At 49.9% G+C, this 12,216-nt stretch overlaps 1 protein-coding gene across 1 annotated transcript in view; it reads left to right on the top strand.

Annotated features, from left to right (window-relative positions):
• The window catches only part of LOC132836015 (CD209 antigen-like protein C), a 93,273-nt gene that overhangs the window by 34,567 nt on the left and 46,490 nt on the right, over positions 1 to 12,216 (top strand). The window contains exon 3 of the mRNA XM_060855212.1: positions 6,272 to 6,346. Within this exon, the coding sequence (XP_060711195.1) occupies positions 6,272 to 6,346 (75 nt within the window). The remainder of the gene's footprint in view (positions 1 to 6,271; positions 6,347 to 12,216) is intronic.

Genomic DNA, 12,216 nt, shown 5'->3' with positions numbered 1-12,216 from the left:
AGAGTGAGCTCAGTGTGGGGGGAGGAGAGTGAGCCCAACGTGGGGGGAGGAGAGTGAGCCCAGTGTTGGCGTTAGAGTAAGTCCGATGTGGGGGAGAGAGTACCCCTCGGCTGGAGGAAGAGAGTGAGCCCAGTGTGGGGGGAGGAGAGTGAGCTCAGTGTGGGGGGAGGAGAGTGAGCTCAGCGTTGAAGGGGGGGGGGTAAAAGTGAGCCCAGTGTTGGGGGAGGAGAGTGAGCTCAGCGTTGAAGGGGGGGGGGTAAAAGTGAGCCCAGTGTTGGGGGAGGAGAGTGAGCTCAGTGTGGGGGGGAGGAGAGTGAGCCCAGTGTGGGAGGAGGAGAGTGAGCTCAGTGTGGGAGGAGGAGAGTGAGCTCAGTGTTGGGGGGGGAGCGTGAGCCAGGTGTGGGGGGAGGAGAGTGAGCTCAGTGTGGGGGGAGGAGAGTGAGCTCAGCGTTGAAGGGGGGGGGGTAAAAGTGAGCCCAGTGTTGGGGGAGGAGAGTGAGCTCAGCGTTGAAGGGGGGGGGGTAAAAGTGAGCCCAGTGTTGGGGGAGGAGAGTGAGCTCAGTGTGGGGGGAGGAGAGTGAGCCCAACGTGGGGGGAGGAGAGTGAGCCCAGTGTTGGTGTTAGAGTAAGTCCGATGTGGGGGAGAGAGTACCCCTCGGCTGGAGGAAGAGAGTGAGCCCAGTGTGGGGGGAGGAGAGTGAGTTCAGTGTCGGGGGAGGAGAGTGAGTTCAGTGTGGGGGGAGGAGAGTGAGCTCAGTGTGGGCGGGGGGAGAGTGAGCCCAGTGTGGGGGGAGGAGAGTGAGCTCAGCGTGGGGGGGGTAGAGTGAGCTCAGTGTGGGAGGAGGAGAGTGAGCCCAGCATGGGAGGAGGAGAGTGAGCCCAGTGTGGGGGGAGGAGGGTGAGCTCAGTGTGGGAGGAGGAGAGTGAGCTCAGTGTGGGGGGAGGAGTGTGAGCCCAGTGTGGGGGGAGGAGTGTGAGCCCAGCGTGGGGGGAGGAGAGTGAGCACAGCGTGGGGGGAGGAGAGTGAGCCCAGTGTTGGCGTTAGAGTAAGCCCGATGTGGGGGAGAGAGTACCCCTCGGCTGGAGGAAGAGAGTGAGCCCAGTGGGGGGGGAGGAGAGTGAGCCCAGTGTCGGGGAAGGAGAGTGAGCTCAGCGTGGGGGGAGGAGAGTGAGCTCAGTGTGGGGGGAGGAGAGTGAGCCCAGTGTTGGGGGAGGAGAGTGAGCCCAGCGTGGGGGGAGGAGATGAGCCCAACATGGGGGGAGGAGAGTGAGCTCAGTGTGGGGGGAGGAGAGTGAGCTCAGTGTCGGGGGAGGAGAGTGAGCTCAGTGTGGGGGGGGGGGAGAGTGAGCCCAGTGTGGGGGGAGGAGAGTGAGCTCAGTGTGGGAGGAAGAGAGTGAGCCCAGTGGCGGGGGAGGAGAGTGAGCCCAGTGTGGGGGGAGGAGAGTAAGCTCAGTGTCGGGGGAGGAGAGTGAGCTCAGTGTGGGGGGGGGGGGAGAGTGAGCCCAGTGTGGGGGGAGGAGAGTGAGCTCAGTGTGGGAGGAAGAGAGTGAGCCCAGTGGCGGGGGAGGAGAGTGCGCCCAGTGTGGTGGGGGGGGGAGAGTGAGCCCAGTGTGGGGGGAGGAGAGTGAGCTCAGTGTGGGGGGAGGAGAGTAAGCTCAGTGTGGGAGGAAGAGAGTGAGCCCAGTGGCGGGGGAGGAGAGTGCGCCCAGTGTGGGGGGAGGAGAGTGAGCTCAGTGTTGGGGGGGGTGGAGAGTGAACCCAGTGTGGGGGGAGGAGAGTGAGCTCAGTGTGGGGGGAGGAGAGTGAGCCCAGTGTGTGGGGGGGGAGAGTGAGCTCAGTGTGGGAGAAGGAGAGTGAGCTCAGTGTGGGGGGGGGAGAGTGAGCTCAGTGTGGGAGGAGGAGAGTGAGCTCAGTGTGGGGGGGGGAGAGTGAGCCCAGTGTGGGGGGAGGAGAGTGAGCTCAGCGTGGGGGGAGGAGAGTGAGCTCAGTGTGGGGGGGGGAGAGTGAGCCCAGTGTGGGGGGAGGAGAGTGAGCCCAGTGTGGTGGGGGGGAGAGTGAGCTCAGTGTGGGAGGAGGAGAGTGAGCTCAGTGTGGGGGGGGACAGTGAGCTCAGAGTGGGGGGAGTAGAGTGAGCCCAGTGTGGGGGGAGGAGAGTGCGCTCAGCGTGGGACGAGGAGAGTGAGCTCAGCGTTGGGGGAGGAGAGCGAGCCCCGTGTGGGGGGAGGAGAGTGAGCTCAGTGTGGGGGGAGGAGAGTGAGCCCAGTGTTGGGGGAGGAGAGTGAGCTCAGTGTGGAGGGAGGAGAGTGAGCTCAGTGTGGGGGGGGAGGAGAGTGAGCCCAGTGTTGGGGGAGGAGAGTGAGCTCAGTGTTGGGGGAGGACAGTGAGCCCAGTGTGGGAGGAGGAGAGTTAGCCCAGTGTTGGGGGGCGGGGAGAGTGAGCCCAGTGTGGGGGGGGAGGAGACTGAGCCCAGTGTGGGGGGAGGAGAGTGAGCTCAGTGTGGGCGGAGGAGAGTGAGCCCAGTGTTGGGGGAGGAGAGTGAGCTCAGTGTTGGGGGAGGACAGTGAGCCCAGTGTGGGAGGAGGAGAGTGAGCCCAGTGTGGGGGGAGGAGAGTGAGCCCAGTGTTGGGGGAGGAGAGTGTGCTCAGTGTGGGAGGAGGAGAGTGAGCTCAGTGTGGGGGGAGGAGAGTGAGCTCAGTGTGGGGGGAGGAGAGTGAGCTCAGTGTGGGGGGAGCAGAGTGAGCTCAGTGTGGGGGGAGGAGAGTGAGCTCAGTGTCGGCGGGGGGAGAGTGAGCTCAGTGTCGGCGGGGGGAGAGTGAGCTCAGTGTGGGGGGAGGAGAGTGAGCCCAGTGTCGGGGGAGGAGAGTGAGCTCAGTGTCGGGGGAGGAGAGTGAGCCCAGTGTCGGGGGAGGATGAGCTTAGCACAGAGAAGAGTGCTAGCCCAGTGGGAGGAAAGTGATTCCAGCACAGAGAGGGAGAACGAGACCAGAGTGAAGGAGAGAGAGTGAGCCCAACACTGGGCACACGGGTAGCCCAGCACAGAGAGGGAGCCCAGTGTGGAGGGAAGAGGGAGCCCAGCGCAGAGGACAGTAGACCCAGCAGATAAAGATGGCAATGGAGGTTTGGCGATTTTGGTGTTAAAGTCTAGTGAGGCGGTGATGGCTCTGAGCCGGTTTGAACCTTTACTCAGTCAGAATTTTCTTTAAGCTAATTCTTTTCATTTTGCCTTATTCTTAAACCATCAACATGGCATTGCATTATAGCGACAAATGGAAGCTTCTCGTTGTATTTTGTTGTATTTCATTGTAATATAAGCATAACAATATATCATTTCTCCATTCATCATTCCTTCAACATAGTGTACACATAGCATGAGGTCCTTAAAGACAAGATACGCACACAACACATCTTCCTGTAGGAGATGGGAGCCATGTTAAATGTTGTGCTTATATATGAATTTTATTTCCTTTTCAGTTACACAGCCAAATAGTGACATGCAGATGGTTGAAAGTGACTTCCCGATGGATCTTGCCCATTTGCACAGTAGCGGTGAGTGGGTCTGACCTATCACCGTGCTGTTAATTCAGGGAGTTCCCAATTTGTCAGAGGCTCTGGTCATTCTCTCAACACTCATCTTGAGACTGGGCTGAAATCTTTTGATTCAGGAGGATTGGAGCTCCGTCTGTGCTGGTGTCAAGGAGAATGATCCTGTTTGTATGACAGGAACTGAAGTAAGCATTCAGTGTTAGGACCTGGGTTTGGTCTGAGTCAGGAGCTAAACTCTAACGGTTAATCAGCACAGATACATTACTGTCTAATTTGTTCCACTGTAACTCTAAGCAGTGAAACGACAAATGAAGCAGTCCATCTAACTCAGGATGTCCTGATTAAAGTTTGCTGAGTTGCTTGGAGTGAATTAAAAACCTCCCGGACTCTGCCTCAGCTGGACAGGAGGGCAGGGCCTTTGGAATTTCCATGCTCTGTCTTGTAATGTCAGGCCTTAATCTCTACAATCTCTGCCTCTTCGTAGGATATGTGGAACAGTCCATCTTCCGCAGCTACACTGGCACCACCCCCCACCTTTTCCTCCGCTACATCGATGACTGTATCGGCGCTGCCTCCTGCTCCCACGAGGAGGTTGAACAGTTCATCCACTTTACCAACACCTTCCACCCCGACCTCAAATTCACCTGGACTGTCTCAGACTCCTCCCTCCCCTTCCTAGACCTTTCCATTTCTATTTCGGATGACCGAATCAACACGGACATTTACTATAAACCGACTGACTCCCACAGCTACCTAGCCTACATCTCCTCCCACCCTGCCCCCTGTAAAAACTCCATCCCATATTCCCAATTCCTTCGTCTCTGCTGCATCTGCTCCCAGGAGACCAGTTCCAGTACCGTACAGCCCAGATGGCCTCCTTTTTCAAAGACCGCAATTTCCCCCCAGATGTCTCTACCGAATCTCCTCCACTTCCCGCTCCTCTGCCCTTGAACCCCGCCCCTCCAATCGCCACCAAGACAGAACCCACTGGTTCTCACCTACCACCCCACCAACCTCCAGATACATTGTATCATCCACCGTCATTTATGCCACCTCCAAACGGACCCCACCACCAGGGATATATTTCCCTCCCCTCCCCTATCAGCATTCCGCAAAGACCACTCCCTTCGTGACTCCCTCGTCAGATCCACACCCCCCACCAACCCAACCTCCACTCCCGGCACCTTCCCCTGCAATCGCAGGAAATGCAAAACTTGCGCCCACACCTCCACACTCACTTCCCTCCAAGGCCCCAAGGGATCCTTCCATATCCACCACAAATTGACCTGCACCTCCACACACATCATTTACTGCATCCGCTGCACCCGATGTGGCCTCCTCTATATTGGGGAGACAGGCTGCCTCCTTGCGGAATGTTTCAGAGAACACCTCTGGGACACCCGGACCAACCAACCCAACTATCCCGTGGCTCAACACTTCAACTACCCCTCCCACTCGACCAAGGACATGCAGGTCCTTGGACTCCTCCACCGCCAGACCATAGCAACACGATGGCTGGAGGAAGAGCGCTTCATTTTCCGCCTTGGAACCCTCCAGCCACAAGGGATGAACTCAGATTTCTCCAGTTTCCTCATTTCCCCTCCCTCCACCTTGTCTCAGTCCCCACCCTTGAACTCAGCACCACCTTCCTAACCTGAAATCTTCTTCCTGACCTCCCCGCCCCCACCCCACTCCGCCCTATCACCCTCACCTTGACCTCCTTCCACCTATCGCATTTCCAATGCCTCTCCCCCAAGTCCCTCCTCCCTACCTTTTATCTTAGCCTGCTTGGCACACTTTCCTCATTCCTGAAGAAGGGCTCATGCCCGAAACGTCGACTCTCTTGCTCCTTGGATGCTGCCTGACCTGCTGCGCTTTTCCAACAACACATTTTTAGTTCTGTTCTCCAGCATTTGCAGTCCTCACTTTCTCCTTAATCTCTACAAGTAGACCATGTCCCATCACCTCCCCTTCGTTCTTCTCACTACCCCACTGTGTGACATTACTGCCTCTCTCCTGCACCCTCAGCGCTTATAGAATACAGGCAGAGGATCCTAATGTTGGAGCTTCCCTGGGACAGTTGTATTGAATTGAAGAAAACAAATTGTACAGCACATGTCTTCAGTGCTGCAGTTGTTATATTGTCAGTTCCTGCAGCCTTTGCTGCACTGAGTGCTCTCAGCTGTCTCTCAAAATCACATGGAGTGAATTAGATTAGGTGAAGATGGACCTGTGAGAGACTGGGCCTGTACCCATTCGGTACATCAGGGTGAAGATTGTTGTGAAATCCTCAGTCCTGCATTTTGTATTCACATTCTATGTATCTGAGCTGTTCCAACATTTTGGTTGGGCATGCCACTGACTTGTCCCTCATCGCGATCCATCACTGAATATGGTGAACTGCAGACCTTGACAAAATGTCTATTTTTATGGAAACACCTAGTCCTACTAATACTATACTGCTTCTGACCTTCAGACTGAATGTCGCTCTTGACACCTCATTAATTGATTACCTCTGTTGATTATGTCACTAAAACTTGTCAAGCTTGTAAACCCACAGCAGGATCATTAGCAAACAGGGTAACAACATTGTGTACACACAGCAGTTGGGCTGTTAAAGACAAGGTACACAGGGAGGTCTTATCATGTGATTTTCTCCCTGTGGGAGATGAGAGACATATTAAACTTTATGCTGATGTGTGAATCATCATCTTGTTTCCTTTTCAGTTACACAGCTGTTCAGCAACATGAAAATGTTAGAAACTGACATCAAGATGGATCTAACCCAATTGCTAAGTAGCGGTGAGTGGACCTGACTAATCGCCATGTCTCCAATTCAGAGAGTTCCCCAATTTGTCATAGGGTCTGGTCTTTCTCTTGACACTCATTCAGAGACCGGGCTGAAATCCCTTTGATTCAGGAGGGTTGGAGCCCTCCCAATGGACAGTATAAAGGAGGGTGGTTCTGTTTATGTGACAGTAACTGGAGTAAGTGTTGGGTATTATGATCGGGGTTTGGTTTGTGTCAGGAGCTAAAATCTAACGGTCAGTCAGCACAGGTACAATGCTGTGTAATATCTAAAAATGTACCAAAACTGTAATGATTGCAATGAGGTCAGCCAGGTGCACCACGTAGAATATGAGTTGTCTAATCTGATGCAGTCTGAATGACAGATATAAATAGAAGTGTCAGAGGTTCTGTTTACTCTGACAGCTAGCTCTGAGGAAGCTGGATCAGTATCAAGTGTTTTTTTTTAGATTAGATTAGATTACTTACAGTGTGGAAACAGGCCCTTCGGCCCAACAAGTCCACACCGACCCGCCGAAGCGCAACCCGCCCATACCCCTACATTTACCCCTTACCTAACACTACGGGCAATTGAGCATGGCCAATTCACCTGACCCGCACAGCTTTGGACTGTGGGAGGAAACCGGAGCACCCGGAGGAAACCCACGCAGACACGGGGAGAATGTGCAAACTCCACACAGTCAGTCACCTGAGTCGGGAACTGAACCCGGGTCTCAGGTGCTGTGAGGCAGCAGTGCTAACCACTGTGCCACCGTGCCGCCCACGTTATACGCGTGTAAGTAGTGGGTGACTTGGTGATGGGATACCAGCTTTTGCAGAGGTATTTCAGTGGTGACATGAGACAAAAAATATGCTTCTGAAGAAATTCTGTCAGAACAATCTTCTTTGAGCTGTGGTTAGTATTTCCGGCATCATGCTTTGATTTGGGAAACTTGACTCGTTCAATCCTGTTATCGAAGTCACGGCCCAACATACGGAAAGGATACGTTAGTTTTTCCAAGCAAACACCTTTGGGGCAGATGAACAGCATTAAGTAATTCTCCTGACAGCTTGTCGACCCACAGCTTATTTTGGTTATGCAGAGCCTAATGTCCCTGGAGACACTAGATACTAAAACCTTTCAAGTGTTTAAGGATTTAGTTAAAGACTATTACAACCCCAAGCCTTCTGTAATTCTGATTTGCGATTTAATTTACTCAACAGTTCTAGAACCAGAGGAATCCTTGTTGAGATCTTTGATAAGGTTAAGACATCTAGCAGATGGTGTGACTTTGGTTTAACCCTTAATAAGATACTGAGAGACCTTTTGGTATGTGGGACTAATAATGTTAGTGCCTAAGAGACTTCAAATAGGCACGACATCTGCCTTCGTCATTAGAAAATACAGCAAGTGGAGATTGAGTTACAGGGTATACCGATGGAAGTGGACATCCTAGCCAGGCCAACTGAGCTTGGGGGAGGGCACCATTTGAGTGAAGGCAATTGCATAGCCTCACTCAGGAATTATCCTGAACAGGAAAACCCCAAAACAAAGCCATGTCTTGGCCAGGCAGTTCACATTTTCTTCAGGATCCAGGTTGGTAAACCATTTTAGTTACTGCCAGTTTGCAGACTCAAGACAGTAAAAGAATTGGACATAAATTGAGTAAGAGGTTGGTATCCAGGAGAGTGCACACCCTGAAAAGCCCACCTCCATCTCGCTGGACACTGTTAGCAACATCCAAATCAGAGCCAATAAAAATAAACATCTGGTTAAATGGTCACTTGGTTCCATTAGAGGATGATAGCAACATGGCAGTATCAGTGATTACAGAGCCAGTATTTCACAAAATTCAGTCTGGACTTCAACCCTTCTATTTGCAAGGCCTTGGCTAGATTGAGAACCTACATTAAAGAAACTTTACAGATTCAGGGCACAACTTTGGTTCTGCTCTCTTTTGAGAGGCAGCTGGTTCAGTCCCCACTGATTGTAGTAAAAGGCTCGGGCTCAAACCTGATGGGATGAAGTTGGTTGAGAAATATTCCCCTTGATTTTCCGATTAGAAAATGGCTGCCTGAGTGAAGTCCTAATTAAATACCTGGATGTTTTTCAGAAGGTCTAAGGACTATGAAAGGAGCCAAGGGCACCTTACATGTTGACCAGGAGGCAATTCCAGGATTTTGCAGACCCCCAGTACCATTTGCCTTAATGCAATTTGTGGATTGGACGTCTGTCTTACATTGTGAATTGTGATGGGCCTTTGTAGAGATTTTCACCAAATAGTAAACTGCTTCTTGTAGCTGGAAAAATACCCAATCCTTTGCATAAAGGACTTAAGTTGGCAGGGAGCAGTTCTTCATAAAGCTGGACATGAGCAAGACATACTTGCCAGAAGAATGCTACATTTAATACCCAGAAGGGTTTGTACCAAAATACAAGCTGCTATTTGGGGTATTATCAGCCTGTACCATTTTATGTGGTCTTTCCAAGGTTTCCATTTATTTGCCTGACATATTAATAACAGGGAAGACCAATAAAGAACACTTTGAGAACTAGGACATAATTGTTAGATATTTCACCAAGGTGGACATACAGCTTGGAAGGGAAAAGAAATGTGTTCCAGGAACCCCAAGTGACCTGTTTGGGCTAAGAGTCATGAAGTTTGGGTTACACGTATTCAAGATAAAGGGAAGGTAATCAGAGTTACCATGGGCCCCACATCTGTACTGGAGCTTCACGCTTGCATTAGTGAAGTATTGCGGGAAGTTCAAATGTAACCTCGGCTCCATCTTGTCACTCTTACATCTGCTATTGAAAAGGGGTCAGCCTCAGAAATGGTCTCCGAGCCAAGGTGCAGCCATCGGGGAAGGGAAGAAGCAGCTATCATTGTCTAAGGTATTGGCACATAACAATCTCAAATGAGATCTGGTACTGACTTGCAGTGCCTCATCGTATGGGATAGTATTGGCTCACAGACAACCCAGTGGAGAGTAACACCCATTACCGTATGCATCCTGGACTTTGGCTGATGCAGAGTGCAAACATGCCCAGATAGAGAAGGAAGGTTAGGTGGTCATCGTTGTTGTGAGAATGGTCCACCAATACCTTTATGGATGTAAATTCGTAATAATAACAGATCTCAGGCTCAAGCAAAGATGTTGATGAAAATCATAGAATATTATCTCTACAGTGTAGAAGCAGGCCCATTGAGTCCATACTGACCCACACAGTCCACAGCATCCCACCCAAACATATGCCCCTACCCTGCATTTCCCATGACTGATTCACCTGGACACAAAGAACATTTACAGCCCAGGAACAGGCCTTTCGGCCCTCCGAGCCTGAGCTGATCCAAATCTACTGTCTAAACCTGTCGCCCAATTCCTAAGCATCTGTATCCCTCTGCTCCCCATCTGCTCAGCATCTGCCCAGATGCATCTTAAATGAATCTCCTATGCCTGCCTCTATCACCTCTGCTGGCAACATGTTCCAGACACCCACCACCCTCTGTGTGAAGTACTTGCCATGTGTATCCCCCTTAAACTTTCCACCTCTCACCTTGAAAGCGTGACCTCTCGTTATTGAATCCTTCATCTTGGGAAAAAGCTTATTTCTATCCATCCTGTCTATATCCTTCATGATTTTGTAAACCTCAATCAGGTCCCCCCACAATCTCCTTTTTTCTAATGAAAATAAACCTAACCTATTCAACCTCTTCATAGCTAGCACCTTCCATACCAGGCAACATCTCATAAACCTTCTCTGCATCCTTTCCAAAGTGTCCACATCCTTCCTGGTAACATGGCGCCCAGAATTGTACACAGTATTCTAAATGCGGCCAAACCAAAGTCTCGTATAATTTTAACATGACTTGCCAGCTCTTATACTCAATACCCCATCCAATGAAGACAAGCATACCATATGCCTTCTCAACCACTCTACCCACCTGTGCACAGCCTTCAGGGTACAATGGACCTGCACTCCCAGATCTCTCTGCACATCAACTTTTCCCAAGGCTCTACCATTCATTATATAATTCGCTCTAGAATTAGTCTTGCCTAAATGCATCACCTCACATTTGCCTGGATTGAACTCCATCTGCCATTTCTCTGCCCAACTCTCAAATCTATCTATATTCTCCTGTATTCTTTGACAGTCCCTTATGCTTTCCGCTACTCCACCAATCATCGTGTCATCTACAATCTTGCTGATCATACCAACAGTGCCCTCTTCCAGATCATTTATGTATATTACAACCAACAGTGGACCCAATACTGACCCCTGTGGAACACTTTTCTCCATTTCGAGAAACTCCCTTCAACTACTACTCTCTGTCTCCTGTTGCTCAACCATTCTTTATCCATCTAGCTAGAACACACTGTACACCACATGACTTCACTTTCTCCATTAGTCTACCATGGGGAACCTTATCAAATGCCTTACTAAAGTCCGTGTAAATGACATCAACAGCCCTTCCTTCATCAATCAACTTGGTCACTTGGTCACTATGGGCAATGTAGCATGGCCAGTCCACCTAACCTAACCAGTATATCTTTGGACTGTGGGAGAAGCTAGAGCACCTGAAGGGAAACTATGTAGGCACAGGGAGAATGTGCAACCTCCACACAGAAATTCCCTTCTGGATATAGACATCACCACGTTGTTGGGATAGTGCTCAGAGCACTAACATGGACAAACATTACCACCAGCATGATACCACATTCACCAGAATGGCCTGGACTTGCTGGATGTTGACTTCACTGGCCCTTGAATGGCCTTTTTGTTATTAGTCATTGTGGATGTTCATTGAAGACCAGGCCGGACCCCCTCAAGAAAGTGGCCCAGATCCTAGCTTTGCTAGTTGTTTTAAGCAGGTATGACAACTGTTTCAGGAGTGATGCAGCTTGCTAACCCACATAGTTTTAAATATGTTTACAAGATCACGGAATGAAACACAAAAGAGAACAGAATATAGAATAACTTCACCTATCCAAAAACCCAACAGATCATCCCAACTTAATGATGCGGTTCCAAATACTTGCAACAATCTCCATAAATATCCCTTGGAACAAAAGATAAAATCAAACACAGTTTCTTACTGAGAGAAGTCAGAGACAGATCAATATGGACTGACGTCTTTGGATCGAGCAGTCTTTTTCAACACTACTGCTAAAATCCAAACCAAAACCAAACCAGAGTAAAGCTGAGCTGAGAGAACTGGCCATTCCCCTTTCATTGTACAAGTGTTTTTTCAAAAACTTGAAACCTGTTGCCTGAGGCAGCATGTGTTACCTATAATCAAACTGGCCCTAAAACCCTTAAACTTAGACTTTTCGGAGTCTGTGTCTTTTATGACCTCTCTAACAAGGTTGTGTGGTCCTTTTTTCAAAAGAACAGCTCCGTCACACCTCCTCCCTTAAAAAGAGATGAATCGTCAATATCCAAAGATAGCTTCATTTTAAAACTATTTAATCTTACTCTACAACACTCATGCATTACTTTGTCTATAAACATACAACACTAATTCCGTTTCAATCTGTTGTACTCCTGTCACTGAATGCCTCCATTTCTCATTCGAGTCTTGATAATGCATCGGCAATAATGTTTTCTCGTCCTGCCACATGCACAGTTTTCAAATTGAATGGCTGTAACAACAAGCTCCATCTAAACAATCTGGTATTTTTGTCCTTACATTTCTGTACAAACCTCAATGGATTATGAACAGTGAATATGATTGTCTCATATTCGTGATTGGGAACATAAACATTGTAATGTTCTAATGCCAACACCAAGCTCAAAGTCTCCTTCTCAACTGTCGAATATTTCTGCTGATGATTGTTCAGTTTCCTGAAAAAATACCTGACAGGTCTTTCTATTTTCTCGT

Source organism: Hemiscyllium ocellatum, chromosome 45 (assembly GCF_020745735.1).
Source record: "Hemiscyllium ocellatum isolate sHemOce1 chromosome 45, sHemOce1.pat.X.cur, whole genome shotgun sequence".
NCBI classification, from domain to species: domain Eukaryota; kingdom Metazoa; phylum Chordata; class Chondrichthyes; order Orectolobiformes; family Hemiscylliidae; genus Hemiscyllium; species Hemiscyllium ocellatum.
Note: the sequence above shows the minus strand (reverse complement) of the source record. Positions and strands in the feature narration are given on the sequence as shown.